We start from the raw sequence: 27,223 nt of genomic DNA, 5'->3' as shown, positions 1-27,223 counted from the left end.
TAATTTCACATTATTTTCTTTCCACAGACAAGTCCAATGATTTAGTTGTAAGTATTCATTTAGTGGTGGTTTCCTGCATTCTGCATGTTTTTTTTTTCTTTGTGTGCTGTTGCTTTGGTTTTACTTTGCACAAAATCATTACTTTTTTTCTTAGGCTATTGATTCCCGTGATCTTGCTTATAAATTCCGATTCAGCCATTAGCCTACCTTCGTGATCACGCAAAGAGGTCTGGAGAGGCGGTCTGTTCAGAATTACAACCAACATAAAATATAAGTGTGCATGTACAAATTTGCAGTAATGTTCGGTAAATATAAACTATATATATATATATATACACACACACACACACAATTCATTTACTTAAATGGGTTAGGGTTATGTGTGTATACATGCATAGGCGTACAAACATACATACATGCATATGCTATGCATATATATTATAAATAATATAATATATACTTCAGGTTACCAGAAGTTAGCGAACTTTAATGAAGAGTTGGTCATGTGAGCTATAGCTAGCTGCAAGTAACCCATTATCTTCCAATAAGCATTAACTAAAACTGGCTACATAAAATATACTGACTAGATTCACGAGAGGTCGGCTAATGTGTGTAAAAGTAAAAAAAATACAGTAATTTCATTATTTTACCAGCGAGCGTACTTCGGAAGCACTGAAAATGAATGGGGTTCAATGCTGGAACTATCAGTGTTTGGAACTATTGGCTGCTCCACGACACGCGTTACTTGCGCATTTTTAAGTTCCTATGGCGGTCTATGGGAGTGTCGCAACTCTCTCTCTCTATGGCTCTGGACCACACTATTGCAGGCAAAAGAAACAATGTGCAAACGTTTCAGGTCTAGCCCTACATCAGTTGGCTTTTTTTTATATAGATTTGTTTACTTGCAACCTGTGTCTTTGTTCAGTAATCTTTGTCCTTGTTCAGTAAATGTTTAGTAACTATTACAAGCAATGCCAATAAACTGTTTTTTTTTTTTCTTATAGAAATTCATGTGTTCTGTGTACTTTATAACATTTTGAGGGCAAATTGGGCGATCACAACAGAATAAGCAATTATTATTTTTATACATTTTGATCCAAACGAGGCGATTGAAAGCCCTGATAGGTCTGGTCACGACTTTGGAATTGTTGTCTGATGGTTGAAACCACACGAGAGGCTTCTTATACTCCTGCCTAAAACTCCAAGCCCAGGCCAGCGTATAGCCTGCCTGTACGCAGTGTACCGGTATTGCCTAGGGATAAGTAGGAAAGATTCTTAAGTTTTAAATTCTGTAAGTAGGTTGGAAACGTCTCTGATGCATGTTTATTGTGTATGCAACACATCTCCTGTCACCTATAGCTTTTGTTCAAAGGACTCAGTGTAAAAAATAAAAAGGTAAAGTAAACATAAACCATGAACATACTCGTGCGTGCTGGCTTGAAGGGGACCATTATCCTGCATGAAGTGAGAGTATGCTATGTGTAGCACAAATGGATTCAGGCATTATGCCTCATATCCAGGATGCTGCGTTAGGCACGTTACAACTGCTGGGCGCGGGGTGAGGTCCTCGACCAGCAACCAAAACGCGCTCACCTCCCTACAACACAAGCTCTCCACCACAGTTTCCATGGGACGACACCGCCCACAACTCACTCCCTCTCCTGGTAAGCCTGACGGTGTCAATGACAGTCATGAGGAAAACTAGTTAGCACTATCAACAATAATCACACTGACTGAAGACATGACCAGCCTACTCGTCGTCAGCTACGTTTGCAAACAACATTTTCACTGGAGATAGAGGTGAAAGCAGGACACTCGGCCTGGCAAACAGATACTCAAATTAAACTCGAAATTTACTCGATGCCTTATTAATTTCAGTATATTTAAAGTAGCCTATGCCTCCTCTGTAGAAAATGGTTATATTACAAGACACAAATTCAGATAGCCTTCTCAGAGCCTGTTTTATTAAAGGTTTGAATGAATGAAATGTCTCTTGTATTAGAAAAAGAAAAATATAATTATTACAGGTTTGAATGAATGAAATAATGTCTCTTCTGTATTAGAAAAATAAATATATAAATAAGAAATAACTAAAAGAAATACCTCCAAATTTAACAAAAATAGCTCTCACAAGCTTACAAAAACAAACTAACAAAATGTATCTTTAGTCTTCCTTTTTATCCTGTTTTTCTTCCTCATTCTCCTTGTTTGCCCATCTGTTTTGCTTTAGAGCTGATCTTTCCCAGAAGTTTTGAAAACCAGGACATTTTCATAATTAAAAAAAAAAACCCAGCCAGGACAGGACGTGAAAACAGGACTGTTGGTCACCCTAACCTAGTCTAAAGTCTAGGTCTAGCGCGTACATTCAGATGCTATTTTAAGCGCGCATGCTTGGCCATAATACAGAATGAACAACGCGCATACACTGTAGATGATTCTCTCATCTACACAGATGCATTTTACTTTTTGCAAATGATACATTATTATAAGGAAAACTATTTAAACACGAGTGAAATCATTGTTGTGTTCATGACGATAGGAAAAATAGGCATAAAGCGTACACATTTACCCAAATTATTATGTGCATGTTTAACCGAAGCTAATTTGGGTGGGTTTGTCCCATCCCCGGCCCAATGTCACTTCTCTTTATTTTACGGCCCTGACGAGAACATCGATCTCCTCGGCTGTGAACCATCAGAACTGTAACTAAACCAAGCGCGCCGCTGCCTGCGTCTACCTCATGTGACGTCATCGCCGAGTCGCGTAAAAAAATAACCGTTACTAACCAAAAACGTCAAAAACTGGACTTTAACACAATTTTGGAGACATTTCTAACTTTATATACATATCTTAACTGCTTTATGTACCCATTAATCGACAGTGGTGTTTAACCTGCACCATGGCCTTTAATTTCTTGCTGACACAGAGGGCGATGGGCGTGGCCTGCGGTTGACGTCACTGCCCAGAATGACCTTCATCTCGGGAATCCTCATCCTCTGCATCACACTGCGTGGGTGACATAATAATATCACTTTATTATAAAGAAGCTTTTTTTATAAACAGCATAGAATATTTGAAGGCCGTTTTACAGAAATCAGAAGTCGTTATAAACCAAAATGATAGTAAACCTACGCCCTTACAAAGAGTGTCTCAGCAAGTTACAGAGCAACGGAGAGGAAAATATTAAATTCAAGTATAATGAATGCAAATACGTGTTACTATTACACATTCAAACGATTAGTTACCATACACTCTGACAACGTTTTTTGCAATCATTTTGCAAATCCATTGCAAATAATGCATTATAAGTAACATAATATTGGAAATACATAAAAAGAAATACATGGAATAAATGTAAGAGTGTAATATGTTAACACCCAGATTATAAACGCATGATTTCTATTCTAAGGATTTCAACATCTTCAGTATTAAAGGGAAAGCCCGCAGAGGGGCGTACTATCTTCACTACAAATGGGGGAGACCACGAAACCACAAAACCTTTCAATCACCGTCTGTATTGGACCCACATGCTTTCTATTTAACGATTTATAACGATTTTAGTTTACATTTGCTGTCAGACTCTATTACAAAACGTAAACCGGCCCATCCCAAAATTGTATTATCTCCTCCCCCTCCAGGAGTCGGATGGTACTTTCCACACGGTGTGTCAGGTGACATTTCAGCCATTTTGTACCGCAGATTCATCCGACAGGATCCGTGACAAGCAGTTTCTATCATTTGATTGGGATTTAAAACCATTGTTCTCTACCAAACCATTTATCCTCACAGCCCGATACCCGTCAATTTGTACGGTTCTGCTTGTGTCCAGCAGTATTAGTTCGGCGTTATTGGGGTTTTTGAGGTGCAATTAGAGGAATAATGTCGTCAGGAAGCCCTGAATACTCACCGTTCTTCGCAGTGATGGGCGCATCAGCAGCGATGGTCTTCAGCGGTAACGTTAAATTTCGATTTAAATATATTTAACACATTTATTAAACAGTTATTGATTAATATGTACATGAATTATATTTGCATAATTATTTCGTCATGATTCGTTGATCTCCCTGTGGAGGTCACATTATTCTTGAAATACGATGAAATGTCATTCTAATTATATTTTTTACTCTTATTAATTTGAAAATACATACACTTGTTTATTTAAAATGTTTTTTAAACATTTATAAATTATCAACAGCAAAAAATGTCTGCATGATTATAATCCATCCTGTCAGTGTTGGTTCCATTAGGTTATTCCTAGTATCGAATTCAATATAATGTTAGTAGAAAAAGAATATATTCTATATATTTAATAAAACACATTATTTACATCTACTTTTACATGATGATGTCTTTATGATCATAATCCATGCATGTGCTAGCCGAAAAATTGCTGGTGAAATGTTGCATTTATTATTAGAATTACTCATTATTGATACATACTATTGCAATGCACATTGATCATAAAATGTCGGATGTATTAATTTACAATACAATCCAGCAAATGTTGCTGTAGAGATACAACCGGCCTTTGATTTAACCAGCTATGGTATAAAATTCATTCCCTCTGGGTTGGGTAGATTTAGAGATTATAATTTGTTTGCAAGGGACATAAAATGGCAAGGGATTATTTATCAGGTTAAACTAGTTTTATTTCACATCTTAAACAGTCCCCCCCCCCCCCCCCCCCCCCCCCCACAGGTATAGATCATTACTCGGGTTTGATTGGTTTAGAGGCTGAAAGCCTGAAACAATGAATTTAAGGTGCAGCCTGACAGTTGTGCATTAGATAGCCTAATTATATTAATAGTGTGATATTTACTGATTTATTGGATTATTTTGGTCAATTAATCACAGACTGCAAGTTGTTCAGAAAAATATAATATTAAGATTGACTTTTTAGTAATTAAAACAGCTTTAATTTGACTGTTATTGATGACGAGCAGGATCACTGTATCATCCATCAAAGATGAACGACGATCCAGAAATGGATCAAAAAATGACTCTCACTCCATTTAGCATTAGATCTGGTGGTTTTTAAATGGATAAAAATCCCAATAAAGTGCATAATGACCATAATTTCCCACAAATTTTCAGGTTGAAGCTGCAGAAATAGTGCGACACTGAGATGTACGTGCACATTACAGTAGGGAGGGACATCAGGACATCAAAAGCATCTGTGTTTAATTCAGCACAAGGCATCATGCTGTTTATTCTCTGCTGGACTGATAGACGGCACTTCAGGCCTGTTTGCTCTCTTTATCTCTGTATGTCAGCGTCAGTAATGCAAACAAACTAAAACCGCAGCTGGTGTGTACAGTGCCGGTCAGTCGTGAGGTCAGTCGATGCAATGCCAGGCCCTTTTTTCGTGTGTATTTGAGATTGAACAGCTTTCTTAATGAGAACGGCACTGAGAAAAAACAGTAGAATGTCTCTCTCATCCGTGTCTTTGTGAGTAAAGGGTTTCTTTAGTGTGCTTTCCGGTTTCAGTTTGTCACTGAACATGAGAGCGATGCTTAGATAAGAAAGAGCTGAAGTTGATTTATTATTTATATATTTCAGGGTTTCTGCTGCCTTCGATGTGAAACACAGTATAAAGTTGTCTGCCGCTCAGAGTCCTGTTTACCATTAAAATAAACATCAAATCAAAATTGACTTGATTTAATTCAATAATTCATATCATGGGTCCTGACTATAAAAATAACTACACATGCGTCCACTCAAACAGATGATAATCATCATTATAGATATCATTCATTCTGGAAACAGGCCTAAAAAACATGGTTGTCTTCATAAATTGCATCGCCTTTCAAACGATTTTCCATTTTAGCTGACATCACCAAGCCCTCTTATTTTCAGCTCCTCCCCTCCATCCATCTGGCTCCACTGTCCAATGTAACGCCTCTTTTAGGATCCAGTCCGCGACACCAGCTGCGCGTTCCCACTCTCTGACGGTGAATTGACACACACCCGCCTCCTGTCACTCCCTCGTCTCATTTGCTTTGGATAAATAGTGCTTGTATTGGCAGTATTGCAGTATTGATCATAAGTGGCGCTCTCATAAAGCCGCCTCTCAAACAGCTCTCGAGTACCAAATTGACTTCTTTTTGCGTGTCTTATTGCACTTAAACAGTCAAAATACACACAAATATTATGTCAAAATGCCCGGCTTGTCAAGTATTCAGATAAATAGTCAGATTTGGAACGTAAATAGTTGAGAGAAAACGCATGTTGTGTAACAGTATTGGATCCTTGCATAAGCTCTTAAAGTGACAGTAGTCTAATAGAGCAAACAACTAAAAGAAAATCACTCACTGTTCTTCGCTGAATAACTTTTGTAACTAATTGTAAGCAATAATCTGTATTTTTTGCAATAAAATAAGTCTTTTCATTTGATCACTTTAATTTCTGTAGTATTTGTTACCTGAATACTACTGTTAGATCATCCTTAAAAAAACCTTAAAGCTGTGTTTATTTCATTTGTCTCTTTATTCTATTGTGTTTGTGTGCTATCGTTTGCAAATTGTTTATTTGTTCTTATTTGATTACTGACAGTTTACTTGTCCTTTAAAAAAAAAAAAAACATTTAGTTCAATGGTTCAAATAAAGCCTCCCTGTTCTGTGTGTAAGCTATTGCAACAAAATTACCCAAATTATAAAGCATTTTTGAGATAATAACAAATTATCTGTACGGAGGTATGGCAGTTGTCGAAAATGGTATCGAATATCGATATTTCGGGTATCGTATCTTGTTGAAAGTTCCAGTATCGTGACAACACTATCCTGATGATGTTTCACGTTGACTTTACATGCGACAAGAGAAAAACATGATTTATATATTGCTTTTTTAAAGGATGTTCTGTGTTCTTTATTGCTCAAATAAAACACACTTATATGTGTGAAAACAAATTTGTTAAAGTGCATTTACTTTCTTTACGGATGCATTGGTGTAATCGTGATTTATGTAAATTTTTAACTGAAAGATGAGTTGAAATAGTTTTTGGTGGTAATCTGCATTATGCCACGAATGCTGTTGATCGAGCTTAATTTATATTCAACCCAAAACATTTCATGTTTCATTTCACAAACTAGATGTTGATCCAGACAGTCAGAAGGAACGGTTGTATCTTATGTCAGAAGTTCGTCTTGATTTATTCCGTGAATCCCGGATGGCACGAGAACGCCTGTCATTCAGACTCAGCTGATTTAATCTACACTATATTTACTGGAGGAAAGAGTGACTAGATGAGTGTTGTGACTAACAGACGTGATGCACACAGATCATGCTGAAGCTATGTCCCAGTTCACTCAGGTCAGTCCTGTGCTCATTAGTAACTCTCTCAGGCACGGTGCGGTGCGTCTTACTATATAAATGTAGGCCTATATGTTTAGCAAAGCAGGGTATATAGCAGAACACAATGGTTTCAGTCTTCAGGACTATATGTCATGTCTTTAGTCGAGATGAACTATATGATACACTGATCATACAAGCTGATTAATCGACTGATATTTGGCCGTTTTTGAGATTTTTGGTATCGGCAAGTATCTTTGGCTGATTAAAAAAAGTGTTTGTTCCCCTTGTGTCGGTGGCAATATCTACTCACCATCTTGTTAATGGATAGTGCACATTGCACATTTTTTGTTTTTAATTAAGCATTGGTTTTGAGTAAAAAAAAACTATTTATAAGACTTTAACTATAGCCTGTTTTATTAGAATATCCTGCTTTAAATTATATTGGGCATCTTTTTTTATCTCAGAAATTTCATTAATGGACATTTTTAGATTTTCTATCAAATATTAAACTGATAGAGCTTACCGTATATAGGCTTAGTTGCTATATATTTTTTTTTAAAGTGTTGTAAGACACACATTGCTAAATCATTATCATCATTCATTGTTATTATGATTATTTTAATTTCTACTAAAATGAGGTTGCCATGAAAATAGCCTTAGCAGCTGATGTGGCAATGAATGAATGAATGAATGAAACATTACAGAAACAAGTTGTTCTTTCTATACAAAAACGTTGATTGATTAGACCCTGTAAAAATGGTCAAATCTTTCTAGCCTGTGTTTATTCTGTCTCGGTGTTGTTCTCAGAGCAGGTAGAGTTTGTCTTAAATAGTGTGTGTTTGGACAGTCGCCATCTGCACACTGAAGGATTGTTTCAGCTCTTCATCGCACTGGCCCATCTGTCACACACACACACACACTCTCTGTTATTGGCTAGTTTGGGTGATTCTGTGCTGCAGTAGTAGTTGTAATCGTGGTTAATGCGGATGGTATTTCCAGCAGGGTTACCCTTTAATCCCGGAAACTAAGATTAGACTAAGATTCCTGGATGAACGAGCTGTAACATTACAGAGGGTTAACAGTGTGTGTGCAGGTCTGTAGAATTAACACTTATCTCTTCACACGACCAGATCACCGCAGCCAGACGCAAAATACTGAGGATTCATGGAAACAGTTTGCAAATAAACAGCCCAACTTGGTTTAGTTTCCTCAATTCCACCAATCTGCCGGTACTTAAATTATCATATTAGTCTCCACGGTACATGAGTATTATTGTGAGTAACTTCCTTATAAAAATGGAAATTTACCTGTCATTGCTGTTTGCTAATGCAATCTTTACTACTATTATTGCTCATTCAGGTTTTTGAAACCACTAAAACAACAAGTATTTAACTTTTTTTTTTTTTGTTGAGAAGAACTGGTCAGATTTATGATTTATTTATTTTCATCTTTCTGCATGTGATAAAACAGGTGAAACAGTAAGAAAACTTCTCACAACATTTCAGAATACTATAGAAATGCCCTAGCAACCCATTAACAATGCTCTCAAAACACCCAGTTTTTCACAGGCAGTCTGTCTTCAGAAGTGTTTCATGTTTTTACCCTTTTGGTTTCCACTACTGAACATTACGGAAACATTGCAGGAGATCCGAGTTATGCTGCACTGAGAAATTATGCAATAATATGATAATTATTCTATATCTGTACTGGTTCAGTATTGCAAGTTACCAGGGTTTACAGTAACTAAAGCCATAAAAAATTTTTTAAAGTGTTACTTGAAACAAAATAAACGTTAACTGAAATAAAATAAAACCGGACGGCGGACGCGCACATACTGTTGTCATTTTGTGGTCAACAATATTGATATGTTTAAGGACATTATGAAATTAAGATAATGTCTGTACTGCACGTTCGTTAAGTTATGATTGTACTATACAAATACAAATAAAATGCAATAGTTGCTAACCGTCCTCAGTCACTGAACGTTTGACCCCGAACAGGGCGTATGTTAACTGAATTATATGGGGAAATACAACATTTTTGCTGATGTTAATTCAAGGTATTTCCCAACTTCTATGAGTTCTTGCTGTTATCGTTACGAGTCCAGTCATCTGAAGTGTGTTGTGACCTGGTAAATCCAGTAGGTGTTCGCCCTCGACAGTGAATGTAATCCCCACAGGCAAACGTTACATAATGCTTTCGCACTGAGGAATTGCCATACACTATTTCCATAATGCACAACAGGGCAAAATAAAAGATTAGAAAGGGATATGTTAGTTATACATTTTTTTTATACTTTTGTGTCAGAGATTATTCATGCTGTAAAACTATGAACTGCAGTTTTGCTGCAATAAAGAAAGAGTAACTCACTTCTCTCTGTCTCTGTAGCATTGGGCGCGGCGTACGGCACAGCGAAGAGTGGCACGGGCATCGCCGCCATGTCTGTGATGCGTCCAGAGCTGATCATGAAGTCCATCATTCCTGTGGTCATGGCGGGAATCATTGCTATATACGGTCTGGTGGTGGCCGTCCTCATCGCCAACAGCATCTCGGACAAGATTACTCTCTACAAGTGAGTTGAACACGAGCACTACTAGAGAACTGTGATTCTGATCAAAACTAAAACTAAAATAACCGATCAAATAAATGTAAAAAATAAGCATTATATTTCAGCTAGTCGCCAACGTAACATTTCTCATTTTCATTTAGATTAACTTTAAACTTTAAAACTTAAAATTTAAATAAAAATGAGTGCCGACTAATCGCATCTAACTTAAAAGTTTGTGTGTGTATATACCTCGTGTTTAATTAAGCACTGTCGTTTAAGTTGGTATTGCGGCTTTATATAGCTATGGTCAGACACTTGCACGTGTTATTATAATATTAACATTTTATGAAAATCAAGCTCAAATTGAGTTACGAGGTTTTTGACCAGCAAAAGACAGATACAGTTTGTCTGTCTCTGGAACAGTTTGAGGAGCCAATGGTTTAGTCACAACCTCTTTTAAATGCTTTTGATTGGTTAAATATTTGTAAAACCCACATACAGACGTAAAGAATGACCAATAGCATTCATTTTATAAAACAGTGACAAAATATAGAGATTCAATATTTCGGCCCAACAGCGCAATATATATATATTGATCTCAACGATACTAAAATAACACTGATTCAGATTTATTATATTGGATTGTATTATATTATATTGTATTATTTAGGGCTGTCAGTTAAATGTGTTATTAACGGTGTTAACGCAAACCCATTTTAACGGCGTCAATTTTTTTATCGTGCGATTAACGGTCTTTTTGGCCTAGCAAACTTTGCCGTTTTTTTCACATGCTTTTGCAACCGGACGCGGCGCTGCGCTATGAAACCCATTCATTTCAATGGCTTGCGCCGCGCGAGGACGTTTTGTTGCTTCGTCGACCAAAGCGCAAGCGGATCTAGCTAGACCGGAAACAAAAACAACAGTCACGACGCTGCACACACTTGTTTAGGCTTGCGAGCCGGCCAAATAGTTGGTTAACGTTACGTTTTGAGTGGATGACGAGCGCGAGACACCGAAATGGATGCCAATGAGACAGTGGCGGTTCTACATTGAATTACACCCTGGGCGAGACCCCCTTCGAGCGCCCCCCCCCAAAGAAAAACAACAACAATAAAATCACATACCGTTCATTTGAAAAAAAAAACAGTAAGAAAATCCAGTTATTTTGCTATATTAATCTAACTTTCAGGGAGGAACCATTAGCTCATTGGTTACTGCCTCGAATGGCACACTTTTAGTTATGAATGATAATTTTGCTGAAAGTGAATCAATCAAAACCAACTTTAGCTGGAAATAACATTATTCAAAATCGCTATAAAGCCAAAACAATCTCTGTTACCGTAAATTGTATGTTTATCTCTGTAAAGCTGCTTTGAAACAATCTCCATTGTTAAAAGCGCTTTATAAATGAAGATGACTTGACTTGACTTGACATGACTTGTTAAACTATACTTTGTCACGAAATAGAGTTTTTAAAAGTGAAAGTGGCCGAGAGATACTTATGTAGTAACACAATACTTATCTCTTAAATAATTTCTAATAACTCTAATATTAACAACTATCCAAACTGTTTTAGACCTAAAATAGCTTAGGCCTTAGGCCTTAATGTCAGAGAAAAGGACAGAATCAGAGATTATTTTTTAATAGAAAATTGTACTTTGCATATTATAGGCTACTGTAAAAACACATAATTATAGTTGTATAGTATAGTTATATTTTAGTTGATCATTATGAAAATTACTTTCATTTCATGAATATAGTGACCAAAATGATCACGGTCAAACACAGAATCTTGTTCAAAAAGTAGGCCTAATACACAATGAAATCTATTCACCAAGGTAATAACATTAAAGATGATGGCCAAATTTTAAAGGAGTGTGTTTTATGTTATCTAATAACATGTACACGTTCAAATAAACTTTTGACAAAAAAGGTTTTATAAAAAGATAAACCTCACATATTTCAGCCTTTAAATCATCTTTATAAAAAGAATGGGTCAATAAAGATAAATTCCTGACATTTATAATGCACAGTAGCTTATTTTTTATTATTAATAGTAAAATTCGGTCCGATTTTCCCATGGCTGTTGTTGCTATACAACCATGCACTGCGCTCTCCACAACGACAAAGAAGTTTTAGTAGCTAATGTATTTCCACCACAGAAAAACGCTTGCTGTAGCTCTGCTAAAAGATTTATTTACGGAGAAGAGAAAAACACCCACGTGTTTGGGTGCACCCCCATACTGAAAAGTAAAAAAAATGTTCATCTCGCTGCTCCTGGAAAAAATGAGCGCGTCGCTTCAATTATGACCGCGCTTCCCGTGCGCCTACATTTGAAATAACGAACTCGAGCGCGCAAAAGACGCGATATGTGAACGGCCCCTTGGTGAGTTACCTCCAATCAGGAGACTCCCTTGACATCGATTCTGTACACGGCATCTTCTCAGCAAGCAGGGGCGCCATTGCCAATAATTGAATTGAAATGATAGAAAATAGAAAACCTTCGCGGCGCAGAGGATTTTTTTAACTGCTCGTACCGCCCCCCATGTGACATGAAAAAATGCCGCCCCGGGCGACTGCCCGGTTCGCCCGTGCCTAAAACCGCTACTGCAATGAGATTCTGAATGGAAAGTTTACTTTTAAAAAGTTGCCAAATGGTTCCATTGACGAGACCAAAGTGATCTGTGTGTTTTGTCGTTGTGAACTGAGCTATCATCATCGCAGCACGTCCAGTCTGAAATACCACTTGATGATGGCCAAGCACACACACACACACACACACACACAGCTGATGCGAATTCTCCGCCCCCTCGTCAATATCAGGACCTCGTCAGTATTTCTTTCACCCTTTTATTGATGGACAGTGTTACATTGTGTGAGAGATTATTTGCTCCAAGTGAGAATGTTAGTGTGAAATTGAACACAGTATATGCCAATGCTGTTTTCAATAAAAAACATTTGCACAAAGCAAGCCGATCCACTTTTCCATGTTGATAAGAGCATTAAAATGAGAAAAAATAATGGGGCAAAAAGAAATCAAGAGACATTTAGAATAGATAAAAATGTGCGATTAATCGCGAGTTAACTATGACATTAATGCAATTAATCGCGATTAAATATTTTAATCGTTTGACAGCACTAATTATATTATATTGTATTGTATTATATTATGGTTGTTGCGATGCTAAAATGTTGTTAGTTGATTCCAGTACATTTTTCAATAGTAGTACTCTCTATTGCCGATGCCGTAGAAAGATTAGTTCTGTTGTTGTATTGTTTTTTTAACCTGTATATGCATTTTTGCCAAATTGATTTTTTTTTTATATTTTTTTTTTTTATATATATATATTATTTATTATTTATTTTATGATTTAAAAAAACATTTTTTTTATTGATATGTGAATCCTTTTTTTTTTTTTTTTTTTTTACTAACGTCTGATTGTTTCTGTGTGGCAGGAGTTTCCTGCATCTGGGCGCAGGCCTCAGCGTGGGTCTGAGCGGGCTGGCGGCCGGTTTCGCCATCGGCATCGTGGGAGACGCGGGCGTCCGTGGAACCGCCCAGCAGCCGCGCCTCTTCGTCGGCATGATCCTCATTCTGATCTTCGCTGAAGTCCTGGGTCTCTACGGCCTCATCGTAGCCCTGATTCTCTCAACCAAATAAACTGGCGGTCAGCATGCAGCGCTGCCGGGCCGCACGACGGGGGAGGCGGAACAAAAAATCAAGCGGGAAGGGGGAAAAATAAATGGTACCTTAAACTAAAATGAAATTAGATGAAGTGAGAGGTAGGAAAGTAATCCTACACATTATAACAGGCTTTGCGTTTGGTTTTATCTCTGAAAGTGTACAGTCGTCCAGTTTGATAGTTTTGATTTCTTGTAAATGCGGTATATAGTGATTTTGTGTTGTGTTTGTGAAGAGAAAATAATAATATAATAATAATAATGTAATAGATCTCATTCTCTGTTTGTTTCCCACACCCCTCCTGCCTATCGATCTGTTATCCAATCACGCGTTCTCTTTCGCTCCCTTCACGCCTCTTGTACCGGTCTCTTCCTGTCACGTGATTTGGGAGTTTTATAAATTTCCACGTTGGTGTCAAAGAAGTGTTTGTGAAGTGGAAAAAAACGCACTGATGAATCTGTTTGTGGAATGGAATAGTTTTTGTTAACGTCCATTTTTGTTTTCCACTGATTTTATTCATTAAGATATTGTTCATGAAAATGTACTTGAAGCTCCTCAAATCCTTTGAATTGATATTTATATAAACATAAATCTCTATATATAATAAATACAGATATAAGAATAGACCTGCACTGGCCGGTGTTCCGCTTCTGAGTGCAGTGTTGGGGAGTATTTCAGCTTGGTGTGTGTATTTATGGTTGTTTCCTGTGTATATCTGATGTTTGGTTGTATTAAAGGTGTGCGTGTGCCCTTCGTGGGTCTCACAAGTGTCATTTCCATATGCCTATGTTTCCAGTGCTTTTTCATCATTAGACGGACCGTGTGAATGTGTTCAGTTGTGTATCTGACCTTGCAGTCCTCAGCCTCGACCTTGATAATAATTCACCTGCAGCACTGATAGATTTACAGCTAATTTCACTCCATTTTTAGAGTAAATTACTTCAATATTCGCAATCAAACACTGGATCTCATTCGCTAATAATTATGTGGATTATTTCTATTACCACACACACAAATCTGGTTATTGCTAATGCAGTGGTTTTCAACGTTTTTGACTCAAAAGGCCCTCCAATTCTTTTTTTAATTGACAGAACTGGGACTGTTGATATATTAAATGAATTAAACTAGTTTCATTTTGTAATTCTATGATTCAAGATTCTGATGCAAGTGTGTTTTCCAATTAAAAACAGTATATTAATTAAGTGCACGTTAAGCCTAATTGTACTATCTTAAATCACCCTGAGCCTGAGCTCATCTATGAAGTTTGTTAAGAACCGCTGTTCTACAGTCAATTAATTTTGAACATTCCAAATTAACAACCACGTGTCCGAGATAAGTAATTAGCATAGAACGCGCCCAGACAATACCCATATAAGGGCTTTCCGCACAACTTTTTTTGTTTTTTACGACGCGCGTCGCGCGAAACTAATATCCTCAGAAAAATAATTGTGATATCCTCAAAACAAGTTCAAAGAAATCTATTTAAGAATAAATATATCGTTCAACACATTTATAAGGACACCTAGATAGATTACTTTTGTGTGCTTGAACTCGTTCGAATCAAGTTATTGATTAATCGTTTGTTCGTGAAAACGTTTAAGTACGCCGCTTTCACGCGCATATTCATGTGTACGCATTGGTTAGTGAATGAAGTGCACTGGACTGTGCAATTTCAAGCTAAATTAAACAATGTTAAATGATTTGTGTTGGGGATATTAGGAGGGTTGACTAAAATTAAAACTCTCTTTGACCTATGAACTATAAGAGAGATTAAAATGAGACAAACGCTGTGTCCGAAACCACTCACTCCTTCACTAATCCCTATATAGTGGATAGGGAGCGATTTCAGACACAGCTAAAGAATTCCATACCTAAAAGTTGTAAAAAAATATTATGACTAAATACTATCTTTTACTTGTCGTTGTTCACTTAAAATGTGCATATTTGTTAATATTGCATGGAAATAGTGGAAAGACCAGGCCAAAGGGGATCGTCCTCGTCATGGAGAACATAAAAATGGGTAAAGGTTACTGCATTTTTCTTGTTGTGTTAAGAACATGTAATAACACCTCATTTGCTTTTCATTGTTTATAGTCAATTATCTTTTTTTTAATAGCTATTTACAAGGTACACAAAGACCACAAATTGTTTAATATTTAGTATTTCTTTTATTGAAAGTTGCACCAGTATGAAAAACACTGCATTCCCAATAACATATATCTCCAGATTTAATGGGAAAAAACACATTTACAGATAAATTCTCTCTTAACAAATGACATCACATGTAACATGAATGTGACGCGTCCTCTCTCAGTCCGTGTTGGTGTGTTTCAGGCATCCAGGCTGCTGAGGAGAGTGTTTGCTATATCACTGATGGCTGTGTATGTGCTGCTCTCTGGAAACACCTGCAGGAGATCCCGTCCCTCATCTAAACGCGCTGTCAGGAGAGGATCCAGCGGGACTGAGCCTACAGACACAGACTTATGTCATCTGCAGTGCTGGTGTACACACTGGGGGCCCGAAAGTCTGAGGCCACCAGTCAAAATGCTTCCAAAATGTTATTTTTTTTAATGTAATATATATATATATATATTTAATTACAAATAATTATAATTTAGTTATTATTATAAATAAATACAAATACATTTTCTATAATAAAGAATAGAATAATAGTATCAAATCATTAATAATAGAATTAATAATGATTTGAGCATCTTGAACTCCAATGGAAGAAAATCAACATAATGAGAAAAATTTACATTTTATATTTTTTTAAACTGAAATTTACATTTGGCTTCAAAATAGTACATAATCCTTATTTTCTTAGTTTGTTTTAATTTTTGAATGGTAATTCTTAAACATTTAGCTTTTTTCAGGCATAAAAAAATTCAGATTTTCAATGTGACCTCAGACTTTTATTGCAAATAATTATAATAAATAAATAAATAAATATATATATATATATATATATATATATATATATATATATATATATATATATATATATATATATATATATATATATATATAAATTCAATTATCATTAAATTTCTGTAAAAAGTTAACATGAATTCAAGTACGCATTAATATTTGGTTTGACTGACGTGAACATCATGTTCTCCATCATAATTTGAGCTCAAAATAGAGGAGAATCTTCAATATTTCTTGTGCATTTTACATCATAAGTTTGCTTAAATTTTTGTATGGTAATACTAAAACATTTAGCTTTTTCAGGCTGAAAAAAAATCCCAGATCTTCAATATGCCCTCAGCCTTTTGGACCCTACTATATTTACTGACAAATCCACAGGTCTCATGTCTATCCTGTACTCAAACTCATTTAAACACACACTGAGAAGACGTGCACCATCGAGTGGTGAATAGTGGAACAACACAAGTCAGAAGTGTTGGTCAATCATCAGCACATTACCTAGAAACACAGATCCTGTGAGCTTGGCTAATTCCTCACCTCCACCTTTAGAAAAAATGTTACTGCACTCCTGAAAAACACACATCCGCCAGTGTAAAGTTTAAATCAAGATTATTAGGTTAGTTTAAGGCATTTCCCAGTACAGCTGTGTGTTTGTACACTCACAGAACAGTGTGGACACACATAGCCGCTCATGTTCTCCACAATGCCCAGGATTTTCACACCGGTCTTCTTACAGAAGGTGATCTCGCGCCTCACGTCTCCTGTAGACACTGCCTGGCATTTTAAAGGGTGTTTATGCATGTTATTCAGCAGACAAGAGATTTACAGTACCAGTATGACAAGGACATCAACCCTGAGTGAGAGTGTGAGTGAGTGAGTGAGTGAGTGAGTGAGCGAGTGAGTGAGTGTGTGAGTCAGTGAGTGAGTGTGTGAGTGAGAGAGTGTGTGTGAGTGAGAGAGTGTGTGTGAGTGAGTGAGTGTGTGTGAGTGAGTGAGTGAGAGTGTGTGTGTGTGAGTGAGTGAGTGTGTGAGTCAGTGTGAGTCAGTGAGTGAGAGAGTGTGTGTGAGTGAGTGTGTGAGTGAGTGAGTGAGTGAGTGAGTGAGTGAGTAAGAGTGTGTGTGTGTGAGTGAGTGTGAGTGAGTGTGTGAGTCAGTGAGTGAGAGAGTGTGTGTGAGTGAGTGAGTGTGTGTGAGTGAGTGTGTGTGAGTGAGTGAGAGTGTGTGAGTGAGTGAGTGTGTGTGGGAGTGAGTGAGTGAGAGTGTGTGTGAGTGAGTGTGTGAGTCAGTGAGTGTGTGAGTCAGTGAGTGTGTGAGTCAGTGAGTGTGTGAGAGTGTGTGAGTGAGTGAGTGAGTGTGTGAGTGAGTGTGTGAGTCAGTGAGTGAGAGAGTGTGTGTGAGAGTGTGTGTGAGTGAGTGTGTGAGTCAGTGAGTGAGAGAGTGTGTGTGAGAGTGTGTGTGAGTGAGTGTGTGAGTCAGTGAGTGAGAGAGTGTGTGTGAGTGTGTGTGAGTGTGTGAGTGAGTGTGTGTGTGAGTGAGTGAGAGTGAGTGAGTGTGTGAGTGAGTGAGTGAGTGAGTGAGTGAGTGAGTGTGTGAGTCAGTGAGTGAGAGAGTGTGTGTGAGTGAGTGAGTGAGTGAGTGAGTGTGTGTGAGAGTGTGTGTGAGTGAGTGTGTGAGTGAGTGAGAGAGTGTGTGTGAGTGTGAGTGAGAGTGAGTGAGTGAGTGAGTGAGTGAGAGAGTGTGTGTGAGTGTGTGTGAGTGTGTGTGAGTGAGAGTGAGTGAGTGAGTGAGAGTGAGTGAGTGAGTGAGAGTGAGTGAGTGAGTGAGTGAGTGAGTGAGTGAGTGAGTGAGTGAGTGAGTATGTGAGTGTGTGTGTGTGAGAGTGTGTGTGAGTGAGTGAGTGAGTGAGTGAGTACGTGAGTGTGTGTGTGTGAGTGAGTGAGTGAGTGAGTGAGTGAGTGAGTGAGTGAGTGAGTGAGTGAGAGTGAGTGAGTGAGTGAGAGTGAGTGAGTGAGTGAGTGAGTGAGTGAGTGAGTGAGTGAGTGAGTGAGTGAGTGAGTGAGTATGTGAGTGTGTGTGTGTGAGAGTGTGTGTGAGTGAGTGAGTGAGTGAGTGAGTACGTGAGTGTGAGTGAGTGAGTGAGTGAGTGAGTGAGTGAGTGAGTGAGTGAGTGAGTGAGTGAGTACGTGAGTGTGTGTGTGTGAGTGAGTGAGTGAGTGAGTGAGTGAGTACGTGAGTGTGTGTGTGAGAGAGTGTGTGAGTGTGTGAGTGAGTGAGAGTGTGTGAGTGTGTGAGTGAGTGAGTGTGTGTGTGTGAGTGAGTGAGTGAGTGAGTGAGTGAGTGAGTGAGTGAGTGAGTGAGTGAGTGAGTACGTGAGTGTGTGTGTGTGAGTGAGTGAGTGAGTGAGTGAGTGAGTGAGTGAGTGAGTACGTGAGTGTGTGTGTGAGAGAGTGTGTGAGTGTGTGAGTGAGTGAGAGTGTGTGAGTGTGTGAGTGAGTGAGTGTGTTTACCTGCGGTGTAGTGACCAGCACGGCTCCGTCCACTTTATGTTTGCGCAGGTTCTCGACCACGGCCAGGTGTTCGTCTGACGTCCCCGGTGGCGTGTCCACTAGCAGAACGTCCAGTTCGCCCCATGCCACATCACTGACAAACTGCCCAATCAGAGCTGGAAAAGTGACGGGGGATATGAGACGGGAACACATCAGGTACCAAAGTTCAAAAACTCAACTCAAGGTGAAAGGTCAGACCTGTTGTTGGAGCTACATTAGTTTGCTTTCAGTAGTGGTAATTTTGTTAGTAAATTTGTTTATTATTATGATTTTGTTGACATTAGTAATATATATTTTGGTAATGTTCTTTTGTTTGTTTGTTTAGTTAATTGTTTTTATTTATATGTTTACTCTTTATTTTTGGTTAGTTTAATAACTACAATGTTTGATTTGGACACCTGAGGGCAGTAGTGGGCACAGGTTAAGGTAAAATAGGTAGGAAGTAGGAGGTGGCCTGTAGCACCTGGGTGATGGGCATATGGTTTTTTACCATGCTGTATTGTTTGCTCAGTTGGAACAATTAAACCAGCCACAAACCCTGAATCCAGCCTGGAATTTGATTTGATTTCTTGCCTGCGTACATCACCTGCCCAGGGTGCTAGAAGTTGTCGTTTGAAGGTTTGATTTAAGTTTAATTCTCTTTTGTTTGTTGACAAACGACCGCTACACCTGTTTTTTTGGGCCCCCTCCACACGACGGCCTCATCCGAGTCCTCCAGCAGGAAGCCGATGGACATGAGCGCGAGCTTCTGCTGAGGGTCTGCGTACACGGGAACCCAGCCCGAGTCACACTGATGCACCTCCGGCTTCCCCACGCTCAGCATCCGCGGGATACTGGGCCCACACAGATCCACATCCAGGATTCCCACCTACAAAGCAAAACAGAATATTGGAATAGAGCTGTACTGTATATAATAGAATAGAGCAAAACTGAATATTACAATAGAGCTGTATATAATAGAATAAAGTAAAACAGAACATAATGAAATAGAGCAGTATATAATAGAATAGAGCAAAACAGAATATATTAAAATAGAGCTGAATATATTAAAATAAAGCAGAAGATAATAGAAAAGAGCTAAATGAATATAATAGAGCAAAACAGAATATATAAAAATGGAGCAGAGCAGAATAAAACAGAAGATATTAGAAAGAATAGAGCAAAACAGAATATATAAAAATGGAGCAGAGCAGAATAAAATAAAACAGAAGATAATAGAATAGAGCAAAACAGAATATATTCAAATAGAGCTGAATATATTTAAAATAAAGCAGAATAGAATATGAGCAGAATAGAATAAAATAAAGCAGAAGATAATAGAATAGAGCAAAACAGAATATATTCAAATAGAGCTGAATATATTTAAAATAAAGCAGAATAGAATATGAGCAGAATAGAATAAAATAAAGCAGAAGATAATTGAAAAGAGCAAAATTAATATAACAGAGCAAAACAGAATATATAAAAATGGAGCAGAGCAGAATAAAATAAAACAGAAGATAATAGAATAGAGCAAAACAGAATATATTCAAATAGAGTGGTATACTATATAATAGAATAGAGCAGAATTCAGGAGAGCAGAACAGAATAAAAAAGAGCAAAATAAACTTTAATAGAGCAGAACAGAATCAATTTTAATAGAGAAGAATAGAATAGAGCATGTTAGAATAGAATACACGGATATGTCACCTTCTTGCCTGCATGTGTGAGCGCTAGGGCGAGTTCAGTGGTGATGGTGCTTTTCCCCACTCCACCTTTACCAGACAGAACCAGAACCACGTGCTTCACCTCAGACAGGTTCCCTTTCTCTGAAACGTGTGTTCAGACATTACGTTTTAAAGTCGATTCAAACATTCTGTTCTCTTTAAAGTCTATTGGAACCACTGGCACTTTACAGTAGTGGTACTGTGATGCTGTTATTTATACCATGTACCATGGTGAACATCATCATGTTAAATGTCCAACAAACCCATTGTATTTTTAACTAGTTGTCAAAAAGCATCATGGCATTGTTGTGGTTCATAAACAAAACAATTTTACTTTGCTATATGTCCAAAAACATGGTCTTATCATGTTACTTTATTATATTTGTTTCAAAATGCCTGTATTATTGCGTTTATCTTTTTTTATTCTGTTGCATTTTATGACAACGTAAATTGCCAGTTGTGAAGTGATTCAGTTGTATTAAAGTACTACTGGTCAATGTGATCGCACTTACCGCTGCTGTCCATGTTGGTTTATTTTTATTTCCGCATTGTTACACGTCATACTGACGCAGAACGCGTTTTTGATCCCGCCTAATAGGACAAGCTCGTCCAATCAGATACTAGAGTGCAAAGCATCTCAACGTTACTATTGGTCATTTAGCCGACGTAGTCACGCCCTTGTTATAGTCCTTCAAAACTGTAGTATTTAAACTTTCAGCCAGGTTGAAATATTCACACATAATTATTATTAATTAATAGTAATTATTTGAATTAATATTGTTTTCAAATACAACAAAATACTGTTTTATACTATGATACCAGCCTGTGGATTAATGTATATATATTATACTATGATACCAGCCTGATTAATACATGTTTGATGCAGCCTTTTGAGTTCACCACGTCATTGAAGTTTATATGTTGATCTGTAGGTCAGATAATTTGTCGTTTAAGGTAACGTTGACGGAAAGCCAGCGCGCGCTGATCCTTAAAGCGGCCTTTAATGAGGATGATAGACAGAACGACCCGTTCCGTCTGTCAAATCACGAGATCTACTATGGCGAACGCTTTGTAGAATGAATATTAACTACGTAAAAAGACGTTTACCCAATATGACTAACTGATTGGCTGAAAAGGAGACGACGTAAGTGCGCGCCCAGCTCGTACTATGAATATTAATTAGAACGTTACCAAGCAACGATTACGTGACCTATTTAATATTAATGGCCTGCGCCTTTTCTATAGTATGATTCATGAGTGGCGATGTTGTGTTGTGTGTTTGCTGTGTGTATATGTAGGTCACCAATCACATATATCACTTACACCAGCTCCGGATGGAAACCGGTGTTTAAAGCAGGGGAAATAAACTCTACGAAACATTAACAAGGTATGTGAGTTTATATGTCAATTATGTCGTAACTTTAGTAAAGAAAAAGTTGTGTTTTAAGAGAAGTGATTTCTAAAAGTCCACTTTTGTGTGACTCTTGGTGTCTTCAGGAAACACTGGCGTTTACACAAGTCTAAAATGTTGTCAAGGATGTAAAGACGTTTTCTTGTGCGTAATAGTAATAATAATGTATTATAAAAACTCTTTATAGAATATATATACAATACATACATACACACACACAAGTATATATATATACTCTTATATATAATCATTTATATAATATTATAATCATATATGATAGTTATTGGTTTGGAGTATTGTTATTATGATAATGTTAGGCTATGTATACTTCGTATTGTTATATTTAGTAGAATTACTAATTTTAGTATTTTTATACATATCAGAAGTTTATGGAATTTGTTTTCAGTGTTTTTTTTAAACAAATGTATGCATTTTTTTCTAATTATTATGCATTCTGTTTTATGAGCTCATATTATATTTGACTACAGTACATTCAGTATTTGCACTTAAAAAAAGTCACAATGCAGGAATATGTAAGTGGAAAAAAATTGAAAATATGTATATTCTTTTATATATCCACATAAATGATAACCTAAAATCTTGATGTTGTGTTATCAACATAATCTCCTCTCACATTGCTTCTTACACAATCTTGTTTTTTATGAATATGCAGATTGAATGAGAAATGTGCTTAAGCAGTGTAATGCAAACTTATTGCGCCATTGCATTTCCCAGAAGCACACAAGTAAAGACGGGCCAGTTGGTGGAGGTATCCAGGGCAGGATTCTCGTTTTGGATACACGTTATCCATCAATTAGTGAACACCTGGCTGTGTCGCATGCACATTAGGACACAAATAATAAGTCTTTCAATCCATTTATACATTGATATCTGGTGTATAGAAACATTTGAAATGCTTTCATAACCTATAATCATTAAGCAATCAGATTTAAGTGAAACAACACAAGGACTTTCTTGAAGCATGATAGTTTCTGTGTTTAGTGCTCAGATTTGATAAAGAGTGTTTTCTGCTGTGCCAGCCTGGTCTGGTGAAGTGTCTTCACTCTCATGGGCTGTTTTGAAAACTCTTAGAGTGTAAACATCAGGTCACATGAAGCATGTAAGACCAGAGGCTCAGATTGCCAGCCGTGGCATATGGAGCAATCAGAAGTAGGCTACAGTATCAGCCGAGTCAGTCTGTCAGTGCAAAACAAGTTCATGACAAGCCTGACATCTGTGAGTCAGCGGCTACAGGAACTGATGCGAAGCTCGGAGAAAATGACTGATCTGACATATCACTTACAAATGATGGATAGATAGATAGATAGATAGATAGATAGATAGATAGATAGATAGATAGATAGATAGATAGATAGATAGATAGATAGATAGATAGATGGACAGACAGACAGATAGATAGAATGATAGATAGATAGATAGATAGATAGATAGATAGATAGATAGATAGATAGATAGATAGATGGACAGATGGATAGATAGATAGAATGATAGACAGATAGATAGATAGATAGATGGACAGATAGATAGAATGATAGACAGATAGATAGATAGATAGATAGATAGATGGACAGATAGATAGATAGACAGATATATATAATGATAGACAGACAGACAGACAGACAGACAGATAGATAGATAGATAGATAGAATGATAGACAGACAAACAAATAGATAGATAGAATGATAGACAGATAGATAGATAGATATATAGAGAGATAGATATAATGATAGACAGACAGACAGACAGACAGACAGATAGATAGACAGACAGACAGACAGACAGACAGATAGATAGATAGATAGATAGATAGATAGATAGACAGACAAACAGATAGATAGATGGACAGACAGACAGATAGATAGAATGATAGATAGATAGATAGATAGATAGATGGACAGATGGATAGATAGATAGATAGAATGATAGACAGATAGATAGATAGATAGATGCACAGATAGATAGATAGATAGATAGATAGATAGATAGATAGATAGATAGATAGATAGATAGATAGATAGATAGATAGATAGATAGATGGACAGACAGAAAGATAGACAGATAGATATAATGATAGACAGACAGAAAGATAGATAGACAGACAGATAGATAGATAGATAGATGGACAGACAGAAAGATAGATAGATATATAGACAGATAGAATGATAGACAGACAGACAGATAGATAGATGGATAGACGGATAGGTAGATAGATAGATAGATAGATAGATAGATAGATAGATAGATAGATAGATAGATAGATAGATAGATAGATAGATAGATAGATAGATGGATAGACGGATAGATAGATAGATAGATAGATAGATAGATAGATAGATAGATAGATAGATAGATAGATAGATAGATAGATAGATAGATAGATAGATGGATAGACGGATAGATAGACGGATAGAATGATAGATGGATTGATGGATAGAAATAACAGCCTCATTCTGCTCTTGTGTTCCAGGAATGTCTTGGAATAAGTATGTTGTCAGTGAAAATGTCCCGGAGCCTGAAGCCACGGCCCTCGGCCCAGAAGACAAGCAGGTGAACAGGAGTGTGTTACTCTTCCCTCACACACTGAGGTTATTCTGAGATAACTAGGACCAGCTTTACGATACCTGGGCATCTGGCCAATCAGAGTCTCAAATGCACGGTTTACAATGACACAGCACTGCTGTAAATGTGCTTCTTAGTGAAGAAGATAATAACATAATCTTAATAGGCATAAAAAGGCTGGATATTTCTGAGAGATCCCTGACTGGTTTTGTTTGCGTGTGCAGTCGGAGGCTGACTCTACAGGGTACAAGGCCGTGACGGTGTGTGTGCCAGCCGAGATGCCACCGGTGGTGCCCGTGACGGGCGAGTCGTTCTGCCAGTGTCCGGCTCAGACTGAACTCAGCTCAGACGCCCAGATCAGCCCGTACACACTCAGCTGCACCTGTGGAGAGGAAGAACAGGGTGAGGGTCAGCTCACACTAAACACAACATCAGATGTATATTGGATAGAAGCATAATATATTGAGTTTTGACAGTTTTGTAAATTTTTCATTTCTAAAACTAATTTTTAAGTGTGTGAACAACCTTGCACCAGAAATATTCTGTCAACTACTAGAGAAACAAAAGAGCGGAATAAAAACTAGAGGCACAATAAGTGGAAACTGTATAGTCGCAAAACGTAGAACAACATTTGGTCAGACATCATTTTCAGTAAGAGGTATACATTTGTGGAACGCTTTACCATCCGAAATTAAAACATTGACAGAACTCAAGGGTTTAATACACATTTAAAGCAATGGCTCTGTGAACACTGACTGTACAGGATACAACACAATACAAACATTATGTTGCATATGTTAGCACGCAGACATATGCACACTTTTGTGTTCTTGTATTGTTAAATGTGTCTAGACTCTGTTTTAAAGTGATTTCTACATCTAATTAAGCCCTTATCTTATCTCATGTATGGGATGTATTTTAATAGCTATACATTTTAAACCCAATACTCTGTAATTTTGTTTTAATTTTATAAGCCTAACCAGGGACAGGGGTTGCAAATTAGTCATGGCTAGAAACCTGTATGCATGGCATCTACTTTGTATTTTTTATAAAGCAATGTTTTATGCATTTGTCCCTGTCAAATAAACATTAAATAAATAAATAGATCGAGCGACTTAAGAAAACAAATGAACACTTTGTCCTACATGACCCTAAAAAGTTTGGGGTCGGTAAGAAATTAATATTTTTATTTGGCAAGGATGCATTAAATTGATCGAAAGTGACAGTAAATACATTTATAATGTTACAAAAGATTTTTTTTTCGAACTTTCTATTTATCAAAAAATCCTGAAAACAAAAATGTATTATGGTTTCAAAAAATATGAAGCAGCACAACTGTTTCCAACACTGATAATAATAATCAGAAATATTTCTCTAGCAGCAAATCATCATATTAGAGTGATTTCTGAAGGATCATGTGACACTGAAGACTGGAGTAATGATGCTTTGATCACAGGAATAAATTACATTTTACAATATATCACAATTGAAAACAGTTATTTTAAATTGCAATAATATTTAACGATATTACGGTATCTTATTTTTGATCAAATAAATGGAACACTGACAGTGAGATGTTGTTTATGGTTGTGTGAAGGATGTGATTGGGTTTGGGACGAGGAGGGCAGATCTTCCTCCGTGTCTCTGAGCCGCTGTAACCGGACGGTGAGCTTCCACTCGGAGTACAGCTGTGGCACCGCCGGCATCAGGGGCGCAAAGCCTCTCGCTGACGGGCAACACTTCTGGGAAATCAAGATGACATCACCGGTCTACGGCACAGATATGGTGAGATAAACCGCTTAGACTAGTCTTACAAGTTAGTCATCGAATTTTTTCTTTAAGACTGTTCATAACTTTTTAAAGTCAGTTACATAAAACGTACATTGATCTAATTTGATACTGAAAAGTAAGACTAACCAAGATCTTAGTGGTTCAGGATTTTGGACATCGGACCTCATTTCCAAGTTAGCCTCAGTGTTATTTATCAGTGGAGACAGTTTTCAAAAATGTTCATCCAGTCGTTCCAGTTGCATAGTTCGCCGGTGCTAGGCTAGCGCGAGTCAACGGTAACTGCTAGCCTGCCATAAAAACAGTTTTACCAGAGAATGTCTAATAAGGGGAGTATTGGCTTTATGCACAGCTTCACTACTTCCTGAACTTCAGCCAGCCCTTTGTTTCCTGTCTGTCATTTTTGGACAAACTGATTAATCCAGGTGTGCCTGGCCTCAGTAACAATAATCAGGCTCACCTGGATTAATCAGTTTGTCCAAAAATGACAGACAGGAAACAAAGGGCTGGCTGAAGTTCAGGAAGTAGTGAAGCTGTGCATAAAGCCTATTGGCACTGTCTGGTTACTTCCGGTTTCTGGACTGGCTGCAGTAACACGTGTCTGTCCATGCGGGGGCGCTCAGGATGTAATTTTTTGTCAAGTAATTTGAAAGTTGCATTCAAAAGAGGGGGGGGGGTTGGGGGGGGGTGGATAATATACTCAGCTGAAAATTGCATTTTTAAGTTCACTTATCTGTTC

The 27,223-nt window shown here is 37.4% G+C and overlaps 3 protein-coding genes and 1 long non-coding RNA gene across 4 annotated transcripts in view; 2 read left to right on the top strand and 2 right to left on the bottom strand.

Moving 5' to 3' along the window:
- The first annotated feature begins 3,678 nt into the window (after positions 1-3,678).
- Positions 3,679-14,302, top strand: atp6v0cb (ATPase H+ transporting V0 subunit cb). Its single transcript, XM_056263673.1, has 3 exons — positions 3,679-3,952; positions 9,680-9,863; positions 13,296-14,302. Exons 1-3 carry the CDS (start codon positions 3,880-3,882, stop codon positions 13,498-13,500), a joined length of 462 nt encoding a protein of 153 aa, XP_056119648.1. The 5' UTR covers positions 3,679-3,879; the 3' UTR covers positions 13,501-14,302.
- Positions 14,303-15,687: 1,385 nt separating this feature from the next.
- On the bottom strand, positions 15,688-21,341 carry nubp2 (nucleotide binding protein 2 (MinD homolog, E. coli)). Its single transcript, XM_056263672.1, has 7 exons — positions 21,217-21,341; positions 20,688-20,806; positions 19,668-19,866; positions 18,960-19,114; positions 17,116-17,226; positions 16,951-17,020; positions 15,688-15,988 (listed from the first exon to the last, which is right to left on the bottom strand). Exons 1-7 carry the CDS (start codon positions 21,227-21,229, stop codon positions 15,852-15,854), a joined length of 804 nt encoding a protein of 267 aa, XP_056119647.1. The 5' UTR covers positions 21,230-21,341; the 3' UTR covers positions 15,688-15,851.
- On the bottom strand, positions 16,734-16,949 carry LOC130096979 (uncharacterized). Its single transcript, XR_008808249.1, has 2 exons — positions 16,869-16,949; positions 16,734-16,832 (listed from the first exon to the last, which is right to left on the bottom strand). It is a non-coding gene; the product is annotated as an uncharacterized LOC130096979 (long non-coding RNA).
- Positions 21,342-21,944: 603 nt separating the features above from the next.
- Positions 21,945-27,223, top strand: part of spsb3b (splA/ryanodine receptor domain and SOCS box containing 3b) — a 10,347-nt gene continuing 5,068 nt past the window's right edge. The window contains exons 1-4 of the mRNA XM_056263669.1: positions 21,945-22,091; positions 24,605-24,684; positions 24,921-25,098; positions 26,294-26,481. Of these exons, the coding sequence (XP_056119644.1) occupies positions 24,607-24,684; positions 24,921-25,098; positions 26,294-26,481 (444 nt within the window). The 5' untranslated portion in view covers positions 21,945-22,091; positions 24,605-24,606. The remainder of the gene's footprint in view (positions 22,092-24,604; positions 24,685-24,920; positions 25,099-26,293; positions 26,482-27,223) is intronic.

Source organism: Rhinichthys klamathensis, unplaced genomic scaffold, assembly GCF_029890125.1.
Source record: "Rhinichthys klamathensis goyatoka isolate OS25496 unplaced genomic scaffold, OSU_Roscu_1.1 h1tg000209l_1, whole genome shotgun sequence".
Classification (NCBI taxonomy): domain Eukaryota; kingdom Metazoa; phylum Chordata; class Actinopteri; order Cypriniformes; family Leuciscidae; genus Rhinichthys; species Rhinichthys klamathensis.
Note: the sequence above shows the minus strand (reverse complement) of the source record. Positions and strands in the feature narration are given on the sequence as shown.

Excerpts from the sequence above, each read along its gene's own strand:
- nubp2 (XM_056263672.1), bottom strand. Across the intron at positions 19,115-19,667 it reads GAGGGGGCCCAAAAAAACAG|CTCTGATTGGGCAGTTTGTC; the intron begins GTGTAGCGGTCG and ends TCACTTTTCCAG. Across the intron at positions 15,989-16,950 it reads CACAGGATCTGTGTTTCTAG|GCTCAGTCCCGCTGGATCCT; the intron begins GTAATGTGCTGA and ends CTGTGTCTGTAG.
- atp6v0cb (XM_056263673.1), top strand. The coding sequence starts at position 3,880 with ATGTCGTCAGGAAGCCCTGAATACTCACCGTTCTTCGCAGTGATGGGC. Across the intron at positions 3,953-9,679 it reads AGCAGCGATGGTCTTCAGCG|CATTGGGCGCGGCGTACGGC; the intron begins GTAACGTTAAAT and ends CTGTCTCTGTAG. Across the intron at positions 9,864-13,295 it reads GACAAGATTACTCTCTACAA|GAGTTTCCTGCATCTGGGCG; the intron begins GTGAGTTGAACA and ends TCTGTGTGGCAG.